The following is a 21,479-nucleotide window of genomic DNA, read 5'->3' on the forward strand; positions in this document are numbered from 1 at the left end:
TTTTTAAAGCTTATGAAGACTTCATAAGACCAGTCTAAAAGATGTAAACAGGGGTTACTCATCCCTGCATTTACTTTGAGCAGGGTTTAATTCAACAGAATTCTTTCTTCCTCAACAGCTCTTTTGTAACCTTTAAGAGTTTGAAACTGCTCAAAAAAAAAAAAAAAAAATTCAGGGGAAAAAATATTTGGCTTTATTCCTTACATGTATGTTGTTTATATGACAAGAGTGATTTTCACTCTTCTTTCTGCTCTGTGATAGTCACATGCACAATTTACCCTTGTTACTGAGAATAATTCTCAGCCAGAGACCTGGAGTTGGGAGTAGAGGGGCTCCTCAGACTGAGGTGTGAGGATGGAGGAGCTATAAGAAGGGAGAAGCCACCTCCCCTGCAGTATGGGTGTATGTCCCACAGTCTGACCTTGCCTGGTAATAAGCCAAACTAATGAGACTTTACTATATTCGGCTAAGTAAAATATTGTTATCTCTAACATCAGAGCTTTATTATTTGACCAAACTAACAAATAATTTAAAAAATAAGCCCCAAGTAAATGCCTATGTAAGGCTTTCTTTTTTCTTTAAAAACATTCAATACAATCTACCCAGAAGTGTTGATAAACTGCAAGTGGTACTGAATAAATAATATTGTCAAAGAAACAAAATTTACTTTATAAGTCTTTAAAAGAAAATCTCTTCTCTTCCTGCCCTTACAGCTCAAAAGAACTTGGCTATATGAAAACTTTAAAAGAAAAAAACTTGCTACCTTCTGAGTCAGGATCTCCGAATGGATTTAATTCTGCTACATCAGGATCACCAAATGGATTTAAATTCACAGTGGCCAAGTCCTTCTTCGCTTCATCCAAAAAGTTAAGTGTGTTGATAAGCTCTGAAAATAAACATATATGTCAGTTCACTATGGTTACTGTTAAGTGTAATTATTGTTCATTCATGAAATATCTCAAATTATAAAAACTCACACTAATAATACCTGCAAATAATAAGATATTGCATTTAACCAATGAGAGAATGACATACAAGTATTTTGTAGCATACCAACATACTCAAATAAAACAAACATATGCATATTAATTTGAAAATATCAGATAATTAACTAGAGAAACTTTCACCTAAATCTAATTTGATCCAATAAAAAAGTACTAATGCAGATTTTGAAAAAAAAATCCTTCACTTTTCAATATGAATAATTCAAATAGATTTAACACAAGCAAATATTTTCAAAACAATGTTGTTACAATAAACTAACTATAGAAATATTTCATGTTATATGACCAATTATTGTAAGATGTTTTAAATCACTGCCTATCAAGGATCCTGATAGAGGCTTTGCTAAAGATAAGTTCTGTCATTGCCTGTTGGTGCACTACAAATTACCAAAGAAAACTTATCAAAGAAAAAACACAAAGACAAAACTGACAGCTAAGTATAGACAGAAGTCAAGAGGTAGCAAGTCACAGTAAATACAGGCAATCAGAAGCAGAAAGAAAGGAAGAAAGCTCTTAGACCTTCAGAGGAACTGGCTGATTTAGCTGAAGGCATATTTGCTTGCTTTATGCAGTCATCTTGATCTTCATCTAAGCTGCTCAGAGCATTCAATTGGTTTACAATTTCTGTAAACAGAAGCCAGTCAAGACAAATGTAAGGTAAGGTCATTTAAATAAAGAGCCATAGAAGCATGCTGTTACACAAAAAGACAAAGAGAGGGGATATTTGGTTAATCAAGAGAATACATTCAGAGGATGTTATTTTGATAAACTATAATAGATATATTTAACTGAAAGTTATGCATACTCATATTTTAAAATAGAAAACATTTTATTATTAAAATTTATATTAGTACTATTACAACTATGTTAACAAACACAAAACAAAGATAATAACCCAAAAGGTTGACACTGGCTTTTAGCAACTACATTTTGCATTTGTAAAATAGTACTTTAAATACATGCATTAAAAATAGAATAAGAAATATCATCTGACACCACAGGAAATATGTACTATTTGTTTTATAATATTCTAATTTTAAACTAAGGTTTTAAGAATATATCTACATGAATCATGAACATAACAAGCACTTGTTCATATTCTAGAATTTTAAATATCAGCACAAAATAAGAAAAGCAGGCAATAGCTATTTTCTACTCCTGCTCTCTAGGGAATTTGTTCTTTTAAGGGAATTCTTGAGTATTTGCTTTAGGATATCTTATAATTTAGCCAGTAAGAGACAGAATTAAAAAGACAGGAATAGATAGAAAAAATCTTAATATAAAAATTCACTTTGTGCATAAATAGAATTTTTTTAACATGAGTCATATATATTTTGGACAACTCTGAGTATGTGAAATTATGATTCACTGAGTGAAAATTAGCTTGGAATAAAATAATAAGAAGCTACTAGAATATTCTAGTTAATCCTTGCTGTTTCAAAAGTTAAAACCTGGGAATAACTTTGGGTATTAGGAGAAACCAAATAGATCCATCCAGACCACTCAGTGGGAAATAGAGAAAATGGTTAGAAATAGAAAATAGTTGTAAATTCAGCATAAAAATACTGTTCTAACATTATAAATCAAAGTACAAATTCTAAATTTATTTGAACCAAGTAATAAAATACACAGTTGTAATAAGGTATCCTTCATTCATTCAATTGATGTTGAATAAATAGTTATCACTCTGTCCCAAGTACCATGAATAAGACAAAAGGATGACAAAAAAACAGACATAGTATTGTCCTCAGAGAATTTACCATTTACAAAGACATAAATTAATACTGAAACAAATAATGATTACTAGAATATTACGTGGTCAGAAATAACATATTGTTTTATAGATCTTTGTGCCAAATACTTATGAAAAATTGATAAACCTATTCATTTCCTTTGTCCAAATGAGAAATATATTTTTCATGAATAAAATTGCTTGAGATAGTCAAAGTACACTGTAGAAAATAAAGCGTAAACACAATTAATACCAAATGAACTCTTAATTTGAATGTGAATAATACAAGCTAAATAATCTGCCTTTATAAAGTATCTTCTTTCATTTTATCCTGCCAATAATTCTAAACCCTATTCTGATTCAAAGCAACCAAGCAAATTCCTCAGGAGGCAGAGTTTACTCTTAAATTAGATCCTTTACCCTTCACTACTAGTCATTGTAACTTTTCAATCTTAGGGAAATATAATGAAGAGAAGAATCAGTGCTATGTGATTACAAGCACATGACTGATTTTTTTCATTCATTCCGTTTTGTATTTTTAATACTTTGCAGATGGCTTATTTTTAACTTTGAAATTATGAAAAAATTATTAATAGCAGCAGCTAACATATATTAAGCAGTAGAAAGGGCTTTGTATGTGTTGTGAGTTAATTCACAAATATCCTGAGGAATTATTATTAATATCCACATTTCATTACATATATTAGTATCATTTATTTGCACTGTTTTCTATGTTATTTGTAATTGCTACGTTAAAACATTTTAAAATAATGCTCAAAGATTTGTAGTTTTCTTTACACATTTTAGTTACTTAATGTTCTTAAATGTAATCTCAATGAAAGTAGAAATTAATCATTTATTCAAACGCCTTATATAATAAGCAATATAAGGAACCGTTAAGAAACATTAAATCTGATCCTTTCCTTGAAAACATTATCACTGTTCCATTATAAACCTTTAAGTACAATGTAGACATTTATTTAAATACTACCAAGATGACTCTATTACATGACTAAATTATTTACATTGTAATTTTTCTGAATGCTTAGAATAATTCCTTCCCTTCATCATGCTTTTGGTGATATCTAAAACCACTGATGAAAAAATAAATAGAATAAAACCACTGATGACCATTTCCTCATTAATTAACCTAATTTCTTATTTCCAGTCTTGTCACTGATGACAAGTTGTCCTCCCTATCCTAGTTTTCTCTATGTATCCATAGCTTAAATAAATTCTTACTTAATTCCTAGAACTTTTGCCTCTAAAACTTTCAATTATATTAAGAGTGAAAAGGTAATGCTCCCTTCATTTGGTATGCAAATCTTTATCCAAATCATCAAAAGACGTAATCTCCAAAGAAATATCATTTATAAACAATATTTATCTTTAAATAAACATTTCTCAAGTACCTGTTATACACCTGTGATAGTAACTGCCCTCATGGGTTCATACTTTTGTGTGACAGATAAAACAGGTAAAGCAGTATACAATGTATGATAAATATGTTATGATTGAGATAGGCATCATAGGCGAAATGAAAATGAAAGAGAGGCATATAACTCAGTCTGAGATCAGGAAGGTCTCCTAGACTTATTCAAGGAGAACTTATTGAGCAAAAATAAGACAAATACATTAAAAAATTTTTTTTGGACACACCCACAGCATGTGGAAGTTCTTGAGCCAGGGACTGAACCCATACCATAGTAGTGACCTGACCCACGGCAGTGACAACATCAGATCTTTTAACAGCTAGGCAAGCAAGGAACTCCTCATTGTTATTATCAAAATAAAGGAGAAACTCGAGGGCATTCCACAAGGATGAAAGGAAAGCAAATGAGAACATATGCACTTGAGGAATGGCAAGATGTTTGGGGTTTAAGATGCCAGGGATGGGGAATGGAAGGAGATGAGGTTGGCAATCCTAGCATGAAGATCTTTGTGACCAAATTAAAGAATGCGAACTTTACTCGGAAAGCTCTGTGAATCCACTAAAAGATAAAATACATATTTTAGAAACATCATTCCAGGAGCAACATGGTAGCAGCACTTGAGAAAAACAGGATAGGAAGCAAAAAGATGAGAAGTTCAGCACAACCACTCCATGAAGGGAGGCACTTAATAAATAATTGCTAATTAAAGAATAAATTAAGAAGAAAGACTTGATAGTTAATTTGACATGGGGATGGGGGAATGGAATCTAGGATAAGTGCCGAGATTCTCCTTTGGGTGACTATGTGGATATTAGTGCGAGCAGTGCAATAGAGTCTATTCAGTCTGGCCATGTCCAATTACTGGTGCCTGTGAATTTTTTTATGAAAATCATTCAACTGGCAGTTGCATATATGTGTGCAGAGCCTAAAATACATAATTTTGTCATATTTCTCCTTTTAAAAAAGGTTTATGTTTCTACTTTTATGTTTCTTCAAAATTTCTGCAATGTGTTTTACATTTATAATCAGAAAAAAAAGTTAAAAATTTAAAAGAAGACTTAAAACACAAATTTATCCCCATAATTTTTTAAGTGGGACAGTTTCCCAGTAATATGCTATATTGACCAAAAAAATTTCCTGGCCCAATTTATTTATACAACATTTTATTACTTGATTAAAGCCTTGTTCCCTCAAAATTTTACACTTTGGAAAATGCTAATAATACTATGTAACAGTAAAAATTTCTGTGCTAGCAACTATTCAAATTGAGCAATAAACCTGTAGTGTAGCATTTAGTCATCATAGCAGTGTATCAACCTGGACTTGCTTCACATTGCTAAGAATAAAAAGGAAAACAAAATTAGGGGCAGGCAATCAAAGCACAGGGTCAAGTAATTTGAGACTCTTCTTTACTGTTAGGAAGGTAAAAAGAAGATAAAAATTGACCACCAGAGATTATCACACTGAACCAAAAACAGGAGGGATGGAAGCGGTGTCATGAAGAATAGCTGGGTTTTTCCTTTTAAGAAAGTCTGTAGTTGACTTAAAAGGTGGGGGTGGGGGTGGGGGTGGAGGTGGGGGGATGGACTGCCTAGAATAGAACATACCTGCAAATCTTGCAGCATCCTCATTCTTCTCTCCAAGCTATAATAAGATTCAGTACAGGTATATCTGTTTTTAAGATGGTCTAAAATAGTAATTTCTTGACAGAGATCAAGTTCCCAAAGATGTCACTTTCTCATAGGCTTCAGCCCATAAACAGTTTATCTGTGCATATAATAGGTTTAATAATGTGATGTTCAACCTCATTAACAGATCATAATAGGGAAGGGAGGGACAGCTTCAGGCAGAAAAGTAAACATGAGTAGTCAGTTTCCCTGGATCTTCAGCCCCTTCTTCTTATTTAATTAGTAAGCCTCAGTGGCTTATTAATGTGATTAAGTTGCTCCCACATTTTAAAAAAGCCTCTCGACCATTAGCCCATTCTAGTTTGGCTAGTCTGTCTTAATCTTTATAAGAAAATATCTTAAAAACATAGTCTATGATGTCTCACCTACCATTTATTCTTCAGCTCACTGCAGTCTGTTTCCATTCCTACCTTTATCCATCCTCCAAAAACTGCTCTCACCAAGGTCACCATTATGACTTCTAATTGGCAAATATACTAGATATCTCTTAGCTCTTATCATACTTGACTTCTGTATGAATAAATGTAATTAACCAATTCCTCCTTGAAATTCCTTCTATTCCTTCCAGAATGCTATATCTCTGATTCCCCTCATCTCTCTTTGATATTCTGTCTTGATCTACTTTAATAATAACTATTTTCCACTCCTCCTCTTAAATATTATTATTCCCTAGGATCCAATCACATGTTGTCATTCCTTTTCTCTCCTCTAAATCTAATTTTCTTAGAAGCCCATCTACTCTCTTGACTTAAACTAACATACACATGCAGATAATTCATGTGGTGAGTACTGAATTTCCAACTGTCTAGGGGGGAATATCCACTTTAGAGACCCTAGACATTTCCGTCTCATAACTTATTATTATTTTGGTCTTTTCTATGGCTGTACCAGCAGCACATGGAGGTTCCCAGGCTAGGGGTCCAATCGGAGCTGTAGCTGCCAGCCTACGCCAGAGCCACAGCAATATGGGATCCGAGCCGCGTCTGCAACCCACACCACAGCTCATGGCAACGCCAGATCCTTAACCCACTGAGCGAGGCCAGGGATTGAACCCGAAACCTCATGATTCCTAGTCAGATTCGTTAACCACTGAGCCACGAAGGGAACTCCTCCCTCTCATACTTAATATACAAAAAAATGAAATTAAATAGCTAAGCATTCACGTCATGTTCATCATTTATCTCTTAATACTTCTTTCAGGATAGCGAGTACTTAACATACATTGTGAATGAATGAATGAATGAAGTGAATGAAAGTCATAACACATAATTTTTTATAAAGGCAGAAAGACATATAATATACTTTATTTTTAAATTTTAGCAATTTTGTTTTTAATCTGTGTTTATCTTATGTCTGTCTATATATCTATGTGTGTATGTATGTATCTGTCTACAATATGTTCCATTTATCTCTAGAAATGTTATAGTTTCAGCTACCAATCTAAAATTTGGTGGCTTAAAACAAACTATTATCTCTCAGTTCTTTGGGTTGATGGGATTCAGCTGGGTGCTTCACTGCAATTAGATGGTGGCTTGGGAAAGTCACCTGAAAGTCTGAACTGGGCTGGATGTCCAAAGCGGCTTCTTCACTTATATTCTTGGTGTTCCAGCTGAGAAGTTCTGCAACAACTGGAGGCTGGCCAGGCCTCTTTTACTTTCTTTCTCTCTCTCCAGGTGGCCTGTCCATAGGGGTAGTTTTGGGTTCCTCTCAGCATAGCAATCTCAGGGTAGCTGAACTTTTTACATGGCAGGTGGTGTGCCCCAGAAAATGCACTCTAAAAGGTCCAGGTAGAAACTACAAGGCATTTTATAACTTAGCTTTAGAGTTACAAAGTGTTACTTCCCCACTGCAATCCAATAGTGTAAAGTGATTTATGGGGCCAGCCCAGAAAAAAGGGAGGGGATAACAAAAGGGCATGAATATTGGGAGGGGTGTTTCATTAGAGGACAGTCTTTGAAGACTAGCTACCACACAGTAGATCAATTACTCAGAAATCATTTTCTTACTAATCTAACATGTATTATAATTTTTACATTATCTGTAGTATTTTACTTATGCACATTTGTGAAAGGCACAAATGTTAAACTGTACAATTCAAGGAATTTTGACAAGTATATATCCATGTGACATAAGATGCATTGCATCATCCCGCTCCTCAAGTTTTCTCATGCTTCTTTCCAGTCAATCCCCAAACCTACGGGCTATCACTATTTCAATGTTTTTAACATAGGATTAGTTTTGCCTCTTCCAGAAGATCACATAAATGGAATTATACAGTATATATTCTTTTATGTAAATCCTCTTTCATTCAGCATGTTTTTGAGATACATCAATGTTGCTGAACATAGTAATAGTTCATTTTTACTACTAAATAGTATTCCATTCATGAATTTAATACAATACAGTTTAGCCATTCTCCTGACAATGAACACCTGAGCTGTTTTCAACTGGGGGCTATTAAAAATACAAACATTATAAACATTTTTGTACCAGTCTTTTTTGAAGATATATGTCTTCGTTTTGGGGGGAGAAATAACAAGCAGTGGAATTGCTGGGTCAGAGGGTAGATATACATAGTATTATAAGAACCTCCCCAAGTTACTGTACCATTATATTTCTCCATGAACAATGGATGAAAGTTCTAGTTGGTCCATATCCTTACCAACATTTAGTAGTTATTGCCAGTATTTTATATTTTAACCCTTCCGGTGGGTATGGAGTCCTGTCTCATGATGATTTTAATTTGCTTTTCCCTGATGACAAATGACACTGAAAACATTTTCATATGCCTATTGGCTAATGATATATCTTTCTGTGTGAAAATCCTTGCCCATTAAAAAAAAAAAATAGGGTTGTCTTTTTATTATTGAGTTGTAGGACATTAAGAAAAATCTATTCTGGATACAGGCCTATGTCAGGTATATGCTTTATAAGTATTTTTCTGCATCTTTGACTTGCCCATACATTATCATAATATTTTGATAAGGTCTAATTTATCAAATTTTTCTTTTATGGTTATTACTTTCTGTGTCTTGTGTAATGTAAGAACCAAATATACTTTTTTATTTTTCAGAAGCTTTATAGTTTTAGCTTTTATGTTTAGGTCCATGATCTACCTTGAGTCAATATTTGCGTATGCTGAGAGGAATTGAGGCTTTTTTTTTCCATATGGACATCTAGGTGTTTCAGCATCACTTGTTGAAAATACTTTCCTTTCTTCACTGAATTGTGGTACATCTTTCCCAAAATTTAACTGAACGAGAAAGTTTAGGTCTATTTCAGGATTCTAAGTTTTGTTCCATTGCTTTGTCTGTCCTATGCCAATACCATATTATCTAGATCATTATAACTTTACAGTAAATCTTGCTGTTAGGTAATATTAACAATTCTGTCCTTTTTCAAGACTGTTTGGCTGTTCAGTTCCTTTGTATTTCAATTAATATTTTAGAATCAGCTTTTCAATTTCTACTTTTAAAAATCCTGCTAAGATTATGAATGACATGGAGCTGAATCTATAGACTTATTTGGGAAAAAGTAACATCTTTAAAATATTGAGTCTTCTAATCTATGAACAGGCTCTTTTTATTAAGACCTTTAATTATCTTCAGTAATGTAGTACAATTTTCAGGGCAGAGGATTTTCCACATTTTTTGGTTAAATTTATTTCTAAGTAGTCTATGCTACTTTTAGCCTCCATTGTAAATGGAATTGCATTTTGTTAATTTCATTTTCCAAATTTTTTTGTTCATATATAAAAATAAGATTTTTCTACATTGATTTGTATCATGTGTCCTTACTAGGATCTCCATTATAATTTTCAATATACTGCCTCGATCCCAGTTTTTGAAGGAAAAGTGTTCACTGGTTTATCATTAAATATGATGTTAGCTGTAGCTCTTCATAGATGTCATTTATCAAAATGAAGAAATTCCTTTATGTTAAAGCTTTGCTGAGAAACTCAGTATTGAGTTTTTTCAAATGCTCCTTTCTGCATCTATTGAGATGGTTACATGGTTTTTCTCCATTATCTATTATTATAGTTAAACCAAACTTGCATCCCTAGGATAAATCCTTAAAGAATGCATATTGGTACTTAGAATATTAATTGTCTCCTGGCTCCTTCCCTGAATAAATATTTCAGAGTGTTTAACTTCTCCTTCAGAGCTCTTACTTCTATCCTGGCCCTGTCAGATGAGCTCTCGGTATACACAGAATTCTCCCAGAGTTTTACAAGGGGTGCTAGAATGTTCAGTTTTCATTAGTACAAACAAAGCAGCATTAGGGCCTAAGAATAACACAGAAAGTAGGCTGAATTTGTAATCTGTATCTTCTGCCACTTCCACTATTCCCTGAAATGACACATATGAGTTCTAAACATTAGGAAGAAATGAGTCTCATCCTAGGGTCTTAAACTCCTTTAAGGAAGAGGTAACTTGAAACTTATGAGGTCAAGGGACCAGAAATGCCCTTACCTCTCTGCTTCTACCCTATTTTCCAACCTTAACAACTTAAATAACAGATGCAGTATTCCAGAAATTCTCATCCTTCAGGTGATCTTCAAAATAGGTGGCCATTTTTGTTTTGTTTTTGTTTTACTTTATAGGATCCACAGTAATTCTATATTTTGTTCATGAGTCTCCCAAGTACCAGAGGATAAATGCCCAGGTAAAAACCAGAAGCAAATTAATGTATGTATTTTCTAACCTGAGCTCACATTTATTCTGAGGAATCTTTTAATCTAAGGAGAGAGACCTATTTGTCCCCATTCATAGCCCTAGCAAGTAGGACACTTAATCTCAGAGGGCTGAGTCATACCATAATCAACTCCACATCCTCCAATATGAACTGTTATCTCCCCTACTACCATCTGTGCTGTAAGATTATGTTCCTTGAAGTAGCCAATATGTCACTCTCTCTTCCTCCTCCTGAATTCACTTTACTAACTACAGGAAAAGGATTAACAAATACTAGGCAACAATGTTTATGGTAAAAAATAAATTCTGATTTATAAATTAGACCTGGATGAGAGGACTTTGAATGGACTATATATCTGATGGAAGGCCACAGCTTCTCTGTGTGAAACTTCTATGACTGTGAAGACTCTTATAAATGGGCATGTCCCTTACAAGGACCCTGGATACTATACCTATCAAGCTGCTATAAAAGATATCAGTTCCTGGTGCAGCATGAAGATTCTAACCCAAGGTAATCCCTGCTCCCAACTACATGGATTTTGTTTCCTTGTACCTAAGTTGTCATTTGGGGGAAGAGGTCAAAAAATAGTACTTGGGCTACTGTGAAAACTCCAGTGAAAGAATGCTCTTCCGCCATGCTATGTCTTGTCCAATATCCTCCTAAATAAATCTAATGCCAAGTTTGGCCTATTCAGGTCCTGTGAGTCTGAATGTCTGGTTAAGCCTGCCTAGAATCCTTGTTATCTTGGCAAAGATAAGTATACCAGAGGCCTTTCAGGTGTATCACGATGTCTGGTTTTCCCAATAATGCTCTGTTGTAAACTGTTTTATTTAAACTCTAACTTTCTGAGCTCTATTCAGTAGGACTTTGTCATTCATTCAGCATGTCTTCTTTCCCCTTCCTATTGGTGTATATTCAGAAATTCAACAAGAATTCCAAAGGTGGTCATATTACCAAATACTGGTTCAAGCATTGTGAGGTTGCCATTGAGATGGAGACACTAAATTGTCTGGAAACCAAATGTAACTTCTAATACCAACTACAGAAAATTTTCCATGAAAAGGCTTTGTTTTCGCAACTCCAGGATCTATCACTCAAATCTACTACCTTTCAGTGATTTTTCCAACTGGACATTCATGGGTGCTGCACCTCTTCAGAAGACATCTCTACAGGTAACTTCAATAAGAGGTTCCTGCCTAAAAGCCAGTCCCAAAATATGTATTCAGTGAGCAGTGAATTCTGTCTCAGACAGGGTAAGAACTTTTGACCAGTCTAAATATAGATACCATGAATTTATTTTTACCTTCGAGCAACTTCTGTAATTTTAGAAGATATTTTTGTCAATTACTATTGATTTGCAGCAATATTCCACAAGAGTATGGGCTAAATGAATAGCCTCTAACTGTCAATCTAAGATATACCCAAAATAATCCTAATAGTCTGTTCCTTCAAGAAGCTTGCAGCTTAGTTAAGGAACTAATAAAGCCATATAATTTTATTGATACACTGTGACTGCATTTCATGCATTTATATTATAATATAAAGATGTACTTAATATAGGTAAAATTTTAAATAAGTCCTTCCTTTATAAAAATTGTGTCAACAATTTTTAAAGCTGCAAGGAAGAGTAAATGTAAGCTGCATTTAAGTTATTGCCACTTCATCTGGTAAATAAAAATACCATTTTTAGAGTGGTAGTGCTGGTGCTAAAAAATATTGCTGTAAGTTAACTTTGGAATGGAATTTACATGTGCTAAAAATTGCAACTAAGGAAGCCAAACAACTGCCATAACATGCTGTACTATTGATTTAAGTGATTGTCCTCTGCAAATATAACAGAAAATGCTGAGAAAAAAAAATGTAACACCAAAGCATAAATATGTTACAATGATTGTGGATTTATCGACTTAGGACATGAATCTAATCACCCACTATCCCTACCTATCTATGCTCCCTCAACACACATTTTATTTTTTTTAAATAAATTTTACTGGGGTATAGTTGACTTAGAAAGTTGTATTAGTTTCAGGTGTATAGCAAAGTAAATCAGTTATACATATACCCATTCTTTTTCAGATTCTTTTCCCATATAGGTTATTACACAGTATTGAGTCGTTTACCCTGTGCTATAAGTAGGTTCTTGTTACTCTCAGTACACATTTAATTTTCATTACTTTGGGAAAGGAGCCTTAGAATTAACTAAGGTTTGAATTATATGTCTACTCCAGATCACATTCCTTCCATTAAATGAAACCACTTCATATAAGATGAATATGATTAAAATGAATAGAACAAGATAATAAGCCAGCATGGTCAATATGGGCTCCAATAGGAGAGGGAAGCCTGTTCACCTATTTATGGCCTTTCAGTTAGCCTATTTTAAACTCTCTTTGTGTTTCAGACAATGTGCTAGAAGCTAGAAATGAAAAAATTATCAGAACATAGTCTCTACCTTAAAGGAATTTCATAAAATAAGGAAAATAAATATATAAATAAATAATAATACAAATAGCAGCATTCAAAAGAAATTTTGGATCATGACAAATTGCATTAAAATAATTACTTCAGTTAAGGTCAGAGAATTTTAGTTATCCAAATTTTAGTTATCCTTCTGCAGCAGGAATTATAGAAATTAAGGTGTTATGTGTATGTTTAAGCAATAAGGGTTGCTATGGTATGAATGTATCTCCCCAAATTCATATTTTGAAATCCTAATATCCAATGTGATGATATTAGGAGGTAGGGGCCTTTGGGAAGTGATTATGTCAGGAGGGCAGAGTCCTCATGAATGAGATTAATGCCCTTATTAAAGAGGCTCAAAAGGGCTCCCTTGCCCCCTTCCTCCATGTAAGGAATACGAGAAGTCTGTGACCCAGAAGAGGGCCCTCACTCGACCATGTTGACACCCTGATCTCAGACTTCCAGCCTCCAGAACCGTGAAAAACTAGAAGCCCAAATGGACTAAGATAAGAATTCAGCTATAAAATCTAATTATTATTGAATCCTTTCATTAAATCTGTATTTTGCTCAAAAATAAGATGCTTTCTTTTCCTCGCAATACCAGCACAGAACTTGTGACATGCAGTTATCACCTTTTTTCTCCATTGCTGTGATTAAAAAGTATAACATTGCTCAAAACAGCTATGACTATGAAAATGTGTGATTTTCTCATTGCTACTTATGGTACTAGTGCCTAATTGTGATTTAGTTTTAACTAGAAGTCATATACAAAGAACAAACCAGAGTCTCTAATTAAAAGATCAAATTATATCCCACTGGAATTCTAAAAAACTCATGCTGTAAGAAATGCTGCATTAGTAAATGCTACAATAGTAGCATAAAAAATAGAGTGATCAAGCCTTAAGAGGGAATGGGCATGAAAGGCTTCTGAATATGTGGCAAAAGAATTAAAATTTGAAAGATAGGTAGAAGGTCACTGAGGGTAGTAAAGGAAGGGTGAACACAAACTTATGTTCTTGAAATACTACAACTAGTCAAATAAAACAAAGAACTCAAGGACAGGAAAGACATGGCATTTTAGAAAGCATTGTATAATTTTGCTGACATCATTATAAACAATGCAAATGTCTGTATATATTTTTTAAAAAAGAAATAAAAATGTTATTGAAATAAAAATATTTACCCAGGAGGGGTTGGAGGGAGGGATTCAAATAAAGAGAAGAGAGAATCATATTTAATCTCTCATCTTATACAAAGTGAGCCAACACATCTTATTTCATTTTTAATGTTAGTAGAGAAATATAGGTTCATTCATTTATTATCTGGCTTATTTATTTTAGAGGCTGTTATTCCAAAATAAAAATAGAGGATATATAACTCTGAGTTACTCTATTAAAACATGCCTAAATAAAGAACATTTGAGAATGGCACGATCTGAGGAGTGGGTAGAAAAAATAATAAGAAAATTCTCAAATGAAAGTAAAAATATTAAGTGAAATTAAGTATATCAGTTATCAAGAAATATAACTATTAAAATACAAAGACTAGAAAGTTAGGTGAAAGAGAAGTATTTAACACAGAGTGGATAAAAATAAAGTGACAAATACACCAAATACAATGAAAGCATGGATTATAAATATCAACATCAGGCAAAAATTCAAGGCAAGAGGCATTAAATTATAATTCACGATGAAGCTTTAAGAGAATAAATTTTTATCAACTAAATAATTTAGGGCTGAAGTTCTCTATCTTTCATTGGTGAATAATACAAAAAAGAATATTAATATAAATAACTAAACAATATAAATTTAAAGTTTGGTCCAATAGCTATATGCTGAATCTAACAAATAGAACATACATGTAAAAAGATATTTATGGGAAATTTACAAAAACAGATCACATATCTACACTACAAAGAAAACCACTTCAATCATATTTTTTAAAAAATTGATATATGGCAGGCTTCTGAATCTTATGTGAATGAAATTAAACTAGAAATAAATAAACACAGCCCATGACAAAGCACATTCTCCTAAACATTCTTGGGTTAAATAAGAAAGCAAAATAGTACTCATAAATTAGAAAATAATGCAGTTGACCCTTAAACAACACAGAGGTTAGGGGCATCAACTCTCTGTACAGTGGAAAATTCACATTTATTTTATAGTTGGCCTTCTGCATCCATGGCCCCTCCATATACCTGGTTCCTCCATATTCACATCCACAGAGCATGCAGTACTGTTCAGTACTATAGTATTTCCTCCATATCTGCATCCACAAATTGTGCAGTACTGAAGTACTTACTCTTGAAAAATATGCGAAATGAGTGGACCTACACAGATCAAACCAGTGTTGTTTAAAGGTCAACTGTAATTTATGACATTTGCTCAGACACAACATCTACCTTTGCATACAAATCTGATTGGCTCCTTAGAACAGATTTTTAGAAGTAAAGTGGAAGTGCAGGTCATTGGAAGTGAGGAAGTCAAATAAGTTTTTGACTAAGAAGTTAAATTAAATGGGTCATCCATGTGATCACATGGCAATCCTCTATATAATAAGAAATGAGGCAGAGCCAAGAGATGAGCCCCAGAGTTGCCAAAAGAATTTGGAAAAATCACCAAGAGGTGAATAGATGATAGAAGTCAAGGGATATCAATCCAGAAATTAAGAGGAATTTATTAGCTGAAAGGAGCATGTATGTAGTGCTTGATTTTCACTCTAATATTAAAGGTATAACATAAGTTCCTTAAGTGTGACTGCTAGATTGTTGATAAACATTTATCGAACAATTAAAACAGAGGTTCTCACTACTTACCATCTTAGTAGTTCATCAAACTAACTATAAGGAATACTTACATGGAAGTTTCTAGATATAAAGATACAAGAGATGTATACAAATTCAAAACAAAGGATGTCTATACAATTTATGTGAACAAGTGAACATGAGCTAGGAGAAGGTAGCCAGTGCATCTCCTCATATCGCCCTTAAGACAGAGTTCTACTTTTAGAGGGATTCATCCATACATAACAAAATAAGTATGAACATATTTAGGCTACTTTATATTATAATCAGTAGTTCCATAACGTTTTATGCTTCTTGATTAGCCTTGGACTTGATCTTAAAGTACTAAAATCTGTTATTACCATCAGCACCTAAGTTTCCAGAAAGCTAATGGTATATTAGGAAGGCTTAAGGAAGAAAAAAAAAATACCCTATTAGTGAAATTGTTTTTTCCTGAGAAACAAGAATGAGTTTTTCAACTCTACAAGAAAAAGATAAACTTTTAGTTTAATGCAAATAAAACCAACCTGTAATTTTTGCTGCCTTTTCCTCTTGGTTCACTCGGCTCTCATCATCTTCTTCATTATCTTCTTCAAAGTCATCTAAATTGCCAATGTCAGCCTGCTTCATACTCATCAAACTAGCCAGACTTTGCATGTCTTCATCCCTATGTCAACGATAACATACAGTTTATTAAACGACATTGTTCAAAAAAGGGTTGTTTCTTAAGAAAATAATATTAACATATTCTTTCTAAGTGTTAATAAGACAGTTTAAATAGTACAAAACTAGTATAAATATAACCATTTATATTTCTGATATTCATCATAGAAAAATATATTCATTCATTAATTTTTAAGTGGTATGTTTAATTAATAAAAAGCAAACAGGATTAAAAACTAACCAGTTAGGAGTTAGTTTAATTCTGTGCTAGATTATTTATGAAAGACTATAACTCTCATCATGCAATTAAAGTATGGTTTTCTAATTACAAAGTCTGGAAAGAAAAACTTGTTTCATAAAACAGTGGGACAGTTTGCAAATCAAGATGAGAGCTAGACTTTAAAAATATTCAAACTTCCAGAATGAATTGGAATAGAAATTCTTAATTTGAAGTCCATTAACCCTTTTGGTTTTGTGGGTTGAAGTAAAAAGAGGAGGCAAGCCTCTGCAAATTACATTTAAATTTAATATAAATGTGCATTTTTCTTAAAGGAGTTAAAACTCCCCTAAAGTTAAGACAGTACAGTGATTGATAAAGCACCCCCAACAGTGTAGCCTTTTTAAGAATTAGAAGATGGAAAATGATCTGGGTTAGTTAAATACCATATATTTGATAAAATGTAAAAATGTTTTTATCTTGAAGTATTTTAAATATAAATTTGTAATTAAATACTTTTAATGTTAAATAAAGTTTTCTTTATTATTTTCACCTTAAATTTCAAATAAACTACAGTATATGAAACATATTTCCAACATGATATACATAAACTAAATTTCAATCTAGTATACTTTCCCAAACTCAGAAAACCAAACTAAAACACGGTTTTCTCATTTTTTTACCACAAAAAAATAAAAACCAAAATAAACAAAAAAAAGCTTCTTTTGTAAAGTAATGCTTGTTAACAGACACATCTTTTAAATATGGTATGATTTTACAGACTAAGCTGGTTTTAGAAAGTCTTTGCATTTTACCTCATATAAGTTTAGAGTTACAAAATCATTTCCCCTTTTTAAAACAAGTTTAGTGGCACAAAGTTTGAATGAATAAAAATAGTTGTATTACCTTATATGAATACCTTATAAACTGAATACCTATCATTGGGATATAATTTCAATATACAATATTATTCTTAAAATGTTCACTTGCTTAATTTTACCTCCTATATTTTAACCCTGAACCTTTTTCTTTGGGAAAGGTGAGGAGGTAGAGAGGAAGTTTAAGTTTAGAGGAAGCTCAGAGAATTCTCCACTCAGATTGAGACATTTAGTTTGGATTTCCTGTCACCCAAATTCCCATGAATGATGCTAATGCACTTACTGCTTCTGACCAGTGGAAAGGAGTCCGCCTTCAAAGGATCTTCTCTGATTTTGCTTTCTCTCTTTTTTCTGTGTTTCCTTTCCTTTCATTTTGACTTAGCTTCAAGGTAAGGTCTTTATTTTTAATTTCTCAATATTTAAGTCTACAATTAAAGTCCTGAAACGAAAGACTAGTTGCTTCCATCCTGCACTGTCTCTCTACCACACTCACTTGGAAGCCAACTTTCCAGAGAAGGGGCTTACTGTTATCTACCAAGTCATTTGCTGCCCTGCAGATGAGTGCCAAATATCTCATTGTGCCTGACGCACAGAATCCAGTTTCATCAGGCAAATAGACATGGCCAATTATAGTCACTACATTCCACTAGGTCAAACACATTCAGAACTGTGATGCAGATTAGACTGAAGTGTTCACAGCCGCCTTCTTCCCATCGCCTTTTAAGTCCTAAGCATAGAATTTCCCTTTCTCCTTTCAGTGATCTTCCACTCCATGTAGATACTAACCCTTTTGCTACAGCCAACACATGCACTTACCATTGACTTGACTGTATGTAACAACTACAATAAGTGTTACTATTTTTTTCCTGGTCTAGGTATGAACACCTCATTACCAGTTAGAATTTTATTGTTTTAGGAGACTAAAACTGGGTGTAGGAATTATCTTTGTATGAGGCCTATCCAATGCTTAAGAGGTGATTTTTCAAGAAGATAATGGTTATAGAAAAACAGTTATCTAACTGTGCTGTACCTCCGTATATAATTTTTGGAAAGCTGAGCCAAAGGACACAAATTGGCAAAAGTTCCTTTAGTTCTTTCATTCCTTTTACCCTAAACTTTCTGTTTTTGGTTCCTCTCATGCCTCAGTTGCATCAAACAGCTCTACAAACTGAACTGTGTACTTCAGAGTACAACTACTTACACTGAAGACACTGAAATATAAAACAGACACTTTAAAAAATACAATTTAAATTTTGAAAATTGCTGTATTCACTTTTATATTATTGTTCATTCTCTAGACTTAAAAGAGACTATAAATAACAAGGAGTTCATCTAATTCACCCTCTGAAACAAAGAATGGCAAGAATGATTGGTATGCGGTAGGATGTTCTTAACAGTGGCTAGTTTACTGAGTCAAAAGCTATTTACCTACCATGTTTTAAAACAGACTCTGAAGCAGTTTATTTGATAAAAGAAACTTACGTGGCTTTTCCTTCCCGAAGGAAAATGCAAGATAATGAAAACTGAAGAGTGGCAGATACAACTTTTTTAGACAATGGCTTGAATTTTAACTTGACGTCAGTTTGGGTTGGCATTGGGCTTGCATACTGCTTCATGTTGATGCTGCTGGTAGCAAGAGCTTTCCTTCGACCAGAAGGGGATTCCTGGAAGATAAAAAATCATTATGTAATTTGGAGTTATGTACTTTATAGCCAAATAATTTTGAATGTTGTTTTAATAATGTTGATTAGATAACAATTGAGATGTTCTTCAATGAAGTCCTATAACACAATATTGAAATAAAATTGTAAATAAAGTTATTTCACAACTTTCATATCTTTAAGGCAGATATAGCATTGGGATGAGATGGTTCACATAAGTATGGGAAGACTAGAAAAACCCTAAACATCTTAGGAAAGGAAAAGTAAGGAATGCCAACCAGGACAGAAAGTCTCCAGGGTTCCTGTAAGAAGGGGATCTAGCACAGGGATAGGTATCAAACACGCTCACCAATTGTTTTCCTTCAATTATATTTAATGTAACCTAATGATATTTCTCCTTTCTGAATAGTCAATTTCTTTTTCATCCTCAGCCCCAGTGGCATTCTATCTCGTTTTTGCCTATAGTCTCCGAACTCTATCCATCCTGTACTTTGAGACTTAATTCTTCCCAGAGCCTGTTCTGGTCACTGTAGTCTAAAATTCTCTTTCTTCTTTAAAATCATATAAATCAGCTAAGAAAGCACTGGTTTCTCTGACCCTATGCCTGTGCAGACACTGCTAACCAACCCCAGCAGATCTCAAAAGTCTCCTCCACACAGCTACTGCCAATTCACTAGAAATGGAGACAAAATAAAACCTATTTGCTATTGAAGCTAAGCTATTTTGTTTTAAAATTATCTTTTACAGAATAACAGCCTAGGAAAATAATGAACACAGGACAGCAAAATAACTATGGATATTAACTATATATAAGACATGGTATCATTTCTGGAGAGATATGATGATGAATAAGACATAATCCCTGACTATATGTTCTAATGGCAAGGGGAAATCTTAGATATAGGATAGTTTGTAAATATGTAAGTCAGAGGTCATATACCATCCATTAATATAAACCAGAAGCCATATAACAGCATTCCTTGGGGTTTACCAGTATGAGACTTCATACCTAAAATAAGACCTAATTTCCGGAGTTCCCGTCGTGGTGCAGTGGTTAACGAATCCGACTAGGAACCATGAGGTTGCGGGTTCGGTCCCTGCCCTTGCTCAGTGGGTTAATGATCCGGCGTTGCCGTGAGCTGTGGTGTAGGTTGCAGGCGCGGCTCGGATCCCATGTTGCTGTGGCTCTGGCGCAGGCCGGGGGCTACAGCTCCGATTCCACCCCTAGCCTGGGAACCTCCATATGCCACGGGAGCAGCCCAAAGAAATAGCAAAAAGATTAAAAAAAAAAAAAAAAAAAGACCTGATTTCCAAGCCGTGTGACCTTAAGTCAATCAGTAAACTTAAGCATTGGTAATCTTTCCTACAAAATAAGGAGGCTAAACTGAAATTCATTCAAGCTCTACAATGGTTTTCTATAAAATTCCTCAATTTTCCAGGAAAGGTAGGAAAAACTATTAACTTCTGAATTATTACTTAATAAATCTTTATTGGTTCTATAATTGACAAACTTGCCTAAAATAAGAATATACTAATTTAATCAAAATATTAAAGTGGCCTTTTTTAAAAAAAATTGACATTTCTAACAGGAGAACATGTAAAAAATGTAATGTAGCATCCCTAAAGAATACCTGGTTTTAAAATGTGGTCTTATCTGTCAGATTATGCACAGCAATATTATACAGAACTATTAGTGCATGTAGATACCTTATGAATGAATTTCAAAAATGCATCAAGCACTTGAGAAGGATTTAAGCCCTCTCAGAAGAAATACTTAAGAATATGCAAATACCCTCAACTGAATCAGGTTGAACAGATGTGACTATCCCCAACAATACAAGCGTTCTTTCCCTGGTCGCTACTGTCAATCAAAGAATAAGATTAAGGTCCAAGGTTCTGACAATGTGCAAAATGAAAAAGTATGATCAGGGAGTATCAATTTATTACACTGATATGAACAATAATCTCTTATTGTACCTTTAGAATAGCTAACAACTACTACATAAAATATAGGATTTAAAGTCTCTGTTTTGAAAGCATGACATGCAAATTGCTACATACTACTTTCAGATTTGTTAACCAAATCTGTTTCACAAAATAGGACATTGATTCCTTAACAGTAATTATTTAATTTTATAACCAAATAATCAAACTATAAAAATTAAGATAACTTGGAAATGATTACAATTTAAAAGCCTAGTTTAAGTATGAGTCCTGCAAAATCTAGAGTTTTGATTGTTAACATTCTATTTGATTTTTAGAT

General features: G+C 33.5%; 1 protein-coding gene across 12 annotated transcripts in view; it reads right to left on the reverse strand.

Annotated features, from left to right (window-relative positions):
- Positions 1–21,479, reverse strand: part of EHBP1 (EH domain binding protein 1) — a 350,723-nt gene that overhangs the window by 184,789 nt on the left and 144,455 nt on the right. For 6 of the 12 annotated variants that reach the window (XM_047781962.1, XM_047781960.1, XM_047781959.1 and 3 more), the window contains exons 6-9: positions 19,038–19,219; positions 16,325–16,464; positions 1,524–1,628; positions 764–886 (exon numbers count right to left, since the gene is read on the reverse strand). In XM_047781962.1, coding sequence (XP_047637918.1) covers positions 764–886; positions 1,524–1,628; positions 16,325–16,464; positions 19,038–19,219 — 550 coding nt within the window. Of the gene's footprint in view, positions 1–763; positions 887–1,523; positions 1,629–16,324; positions 16,465–17,838; positions 18,075–19,037; positions 19,220–21,479 lie in introns of those variants that run through there. The other 6 variants (XM_047781969.1, XM_047781964.1, XM_047781970.1 and 3 more) reach the window with 2 other exon arrangements.

This window comes from Phacochoerus africanus, chromosome 5, assembly GCF_016906955.1.
Source record: "Phacochoerus africanus isolate WHEZ1 chromosome 5, ROS_Pafr_v1, whole genome shotgun sequence".
Classification (NCBI taxonomy): domain Eukaryota; kingdom Metazoa; phylum Chordata; class Mammalia; order Artiodactyla; family Suidae; genus Phacochoerus; species Phacochoerus africanus.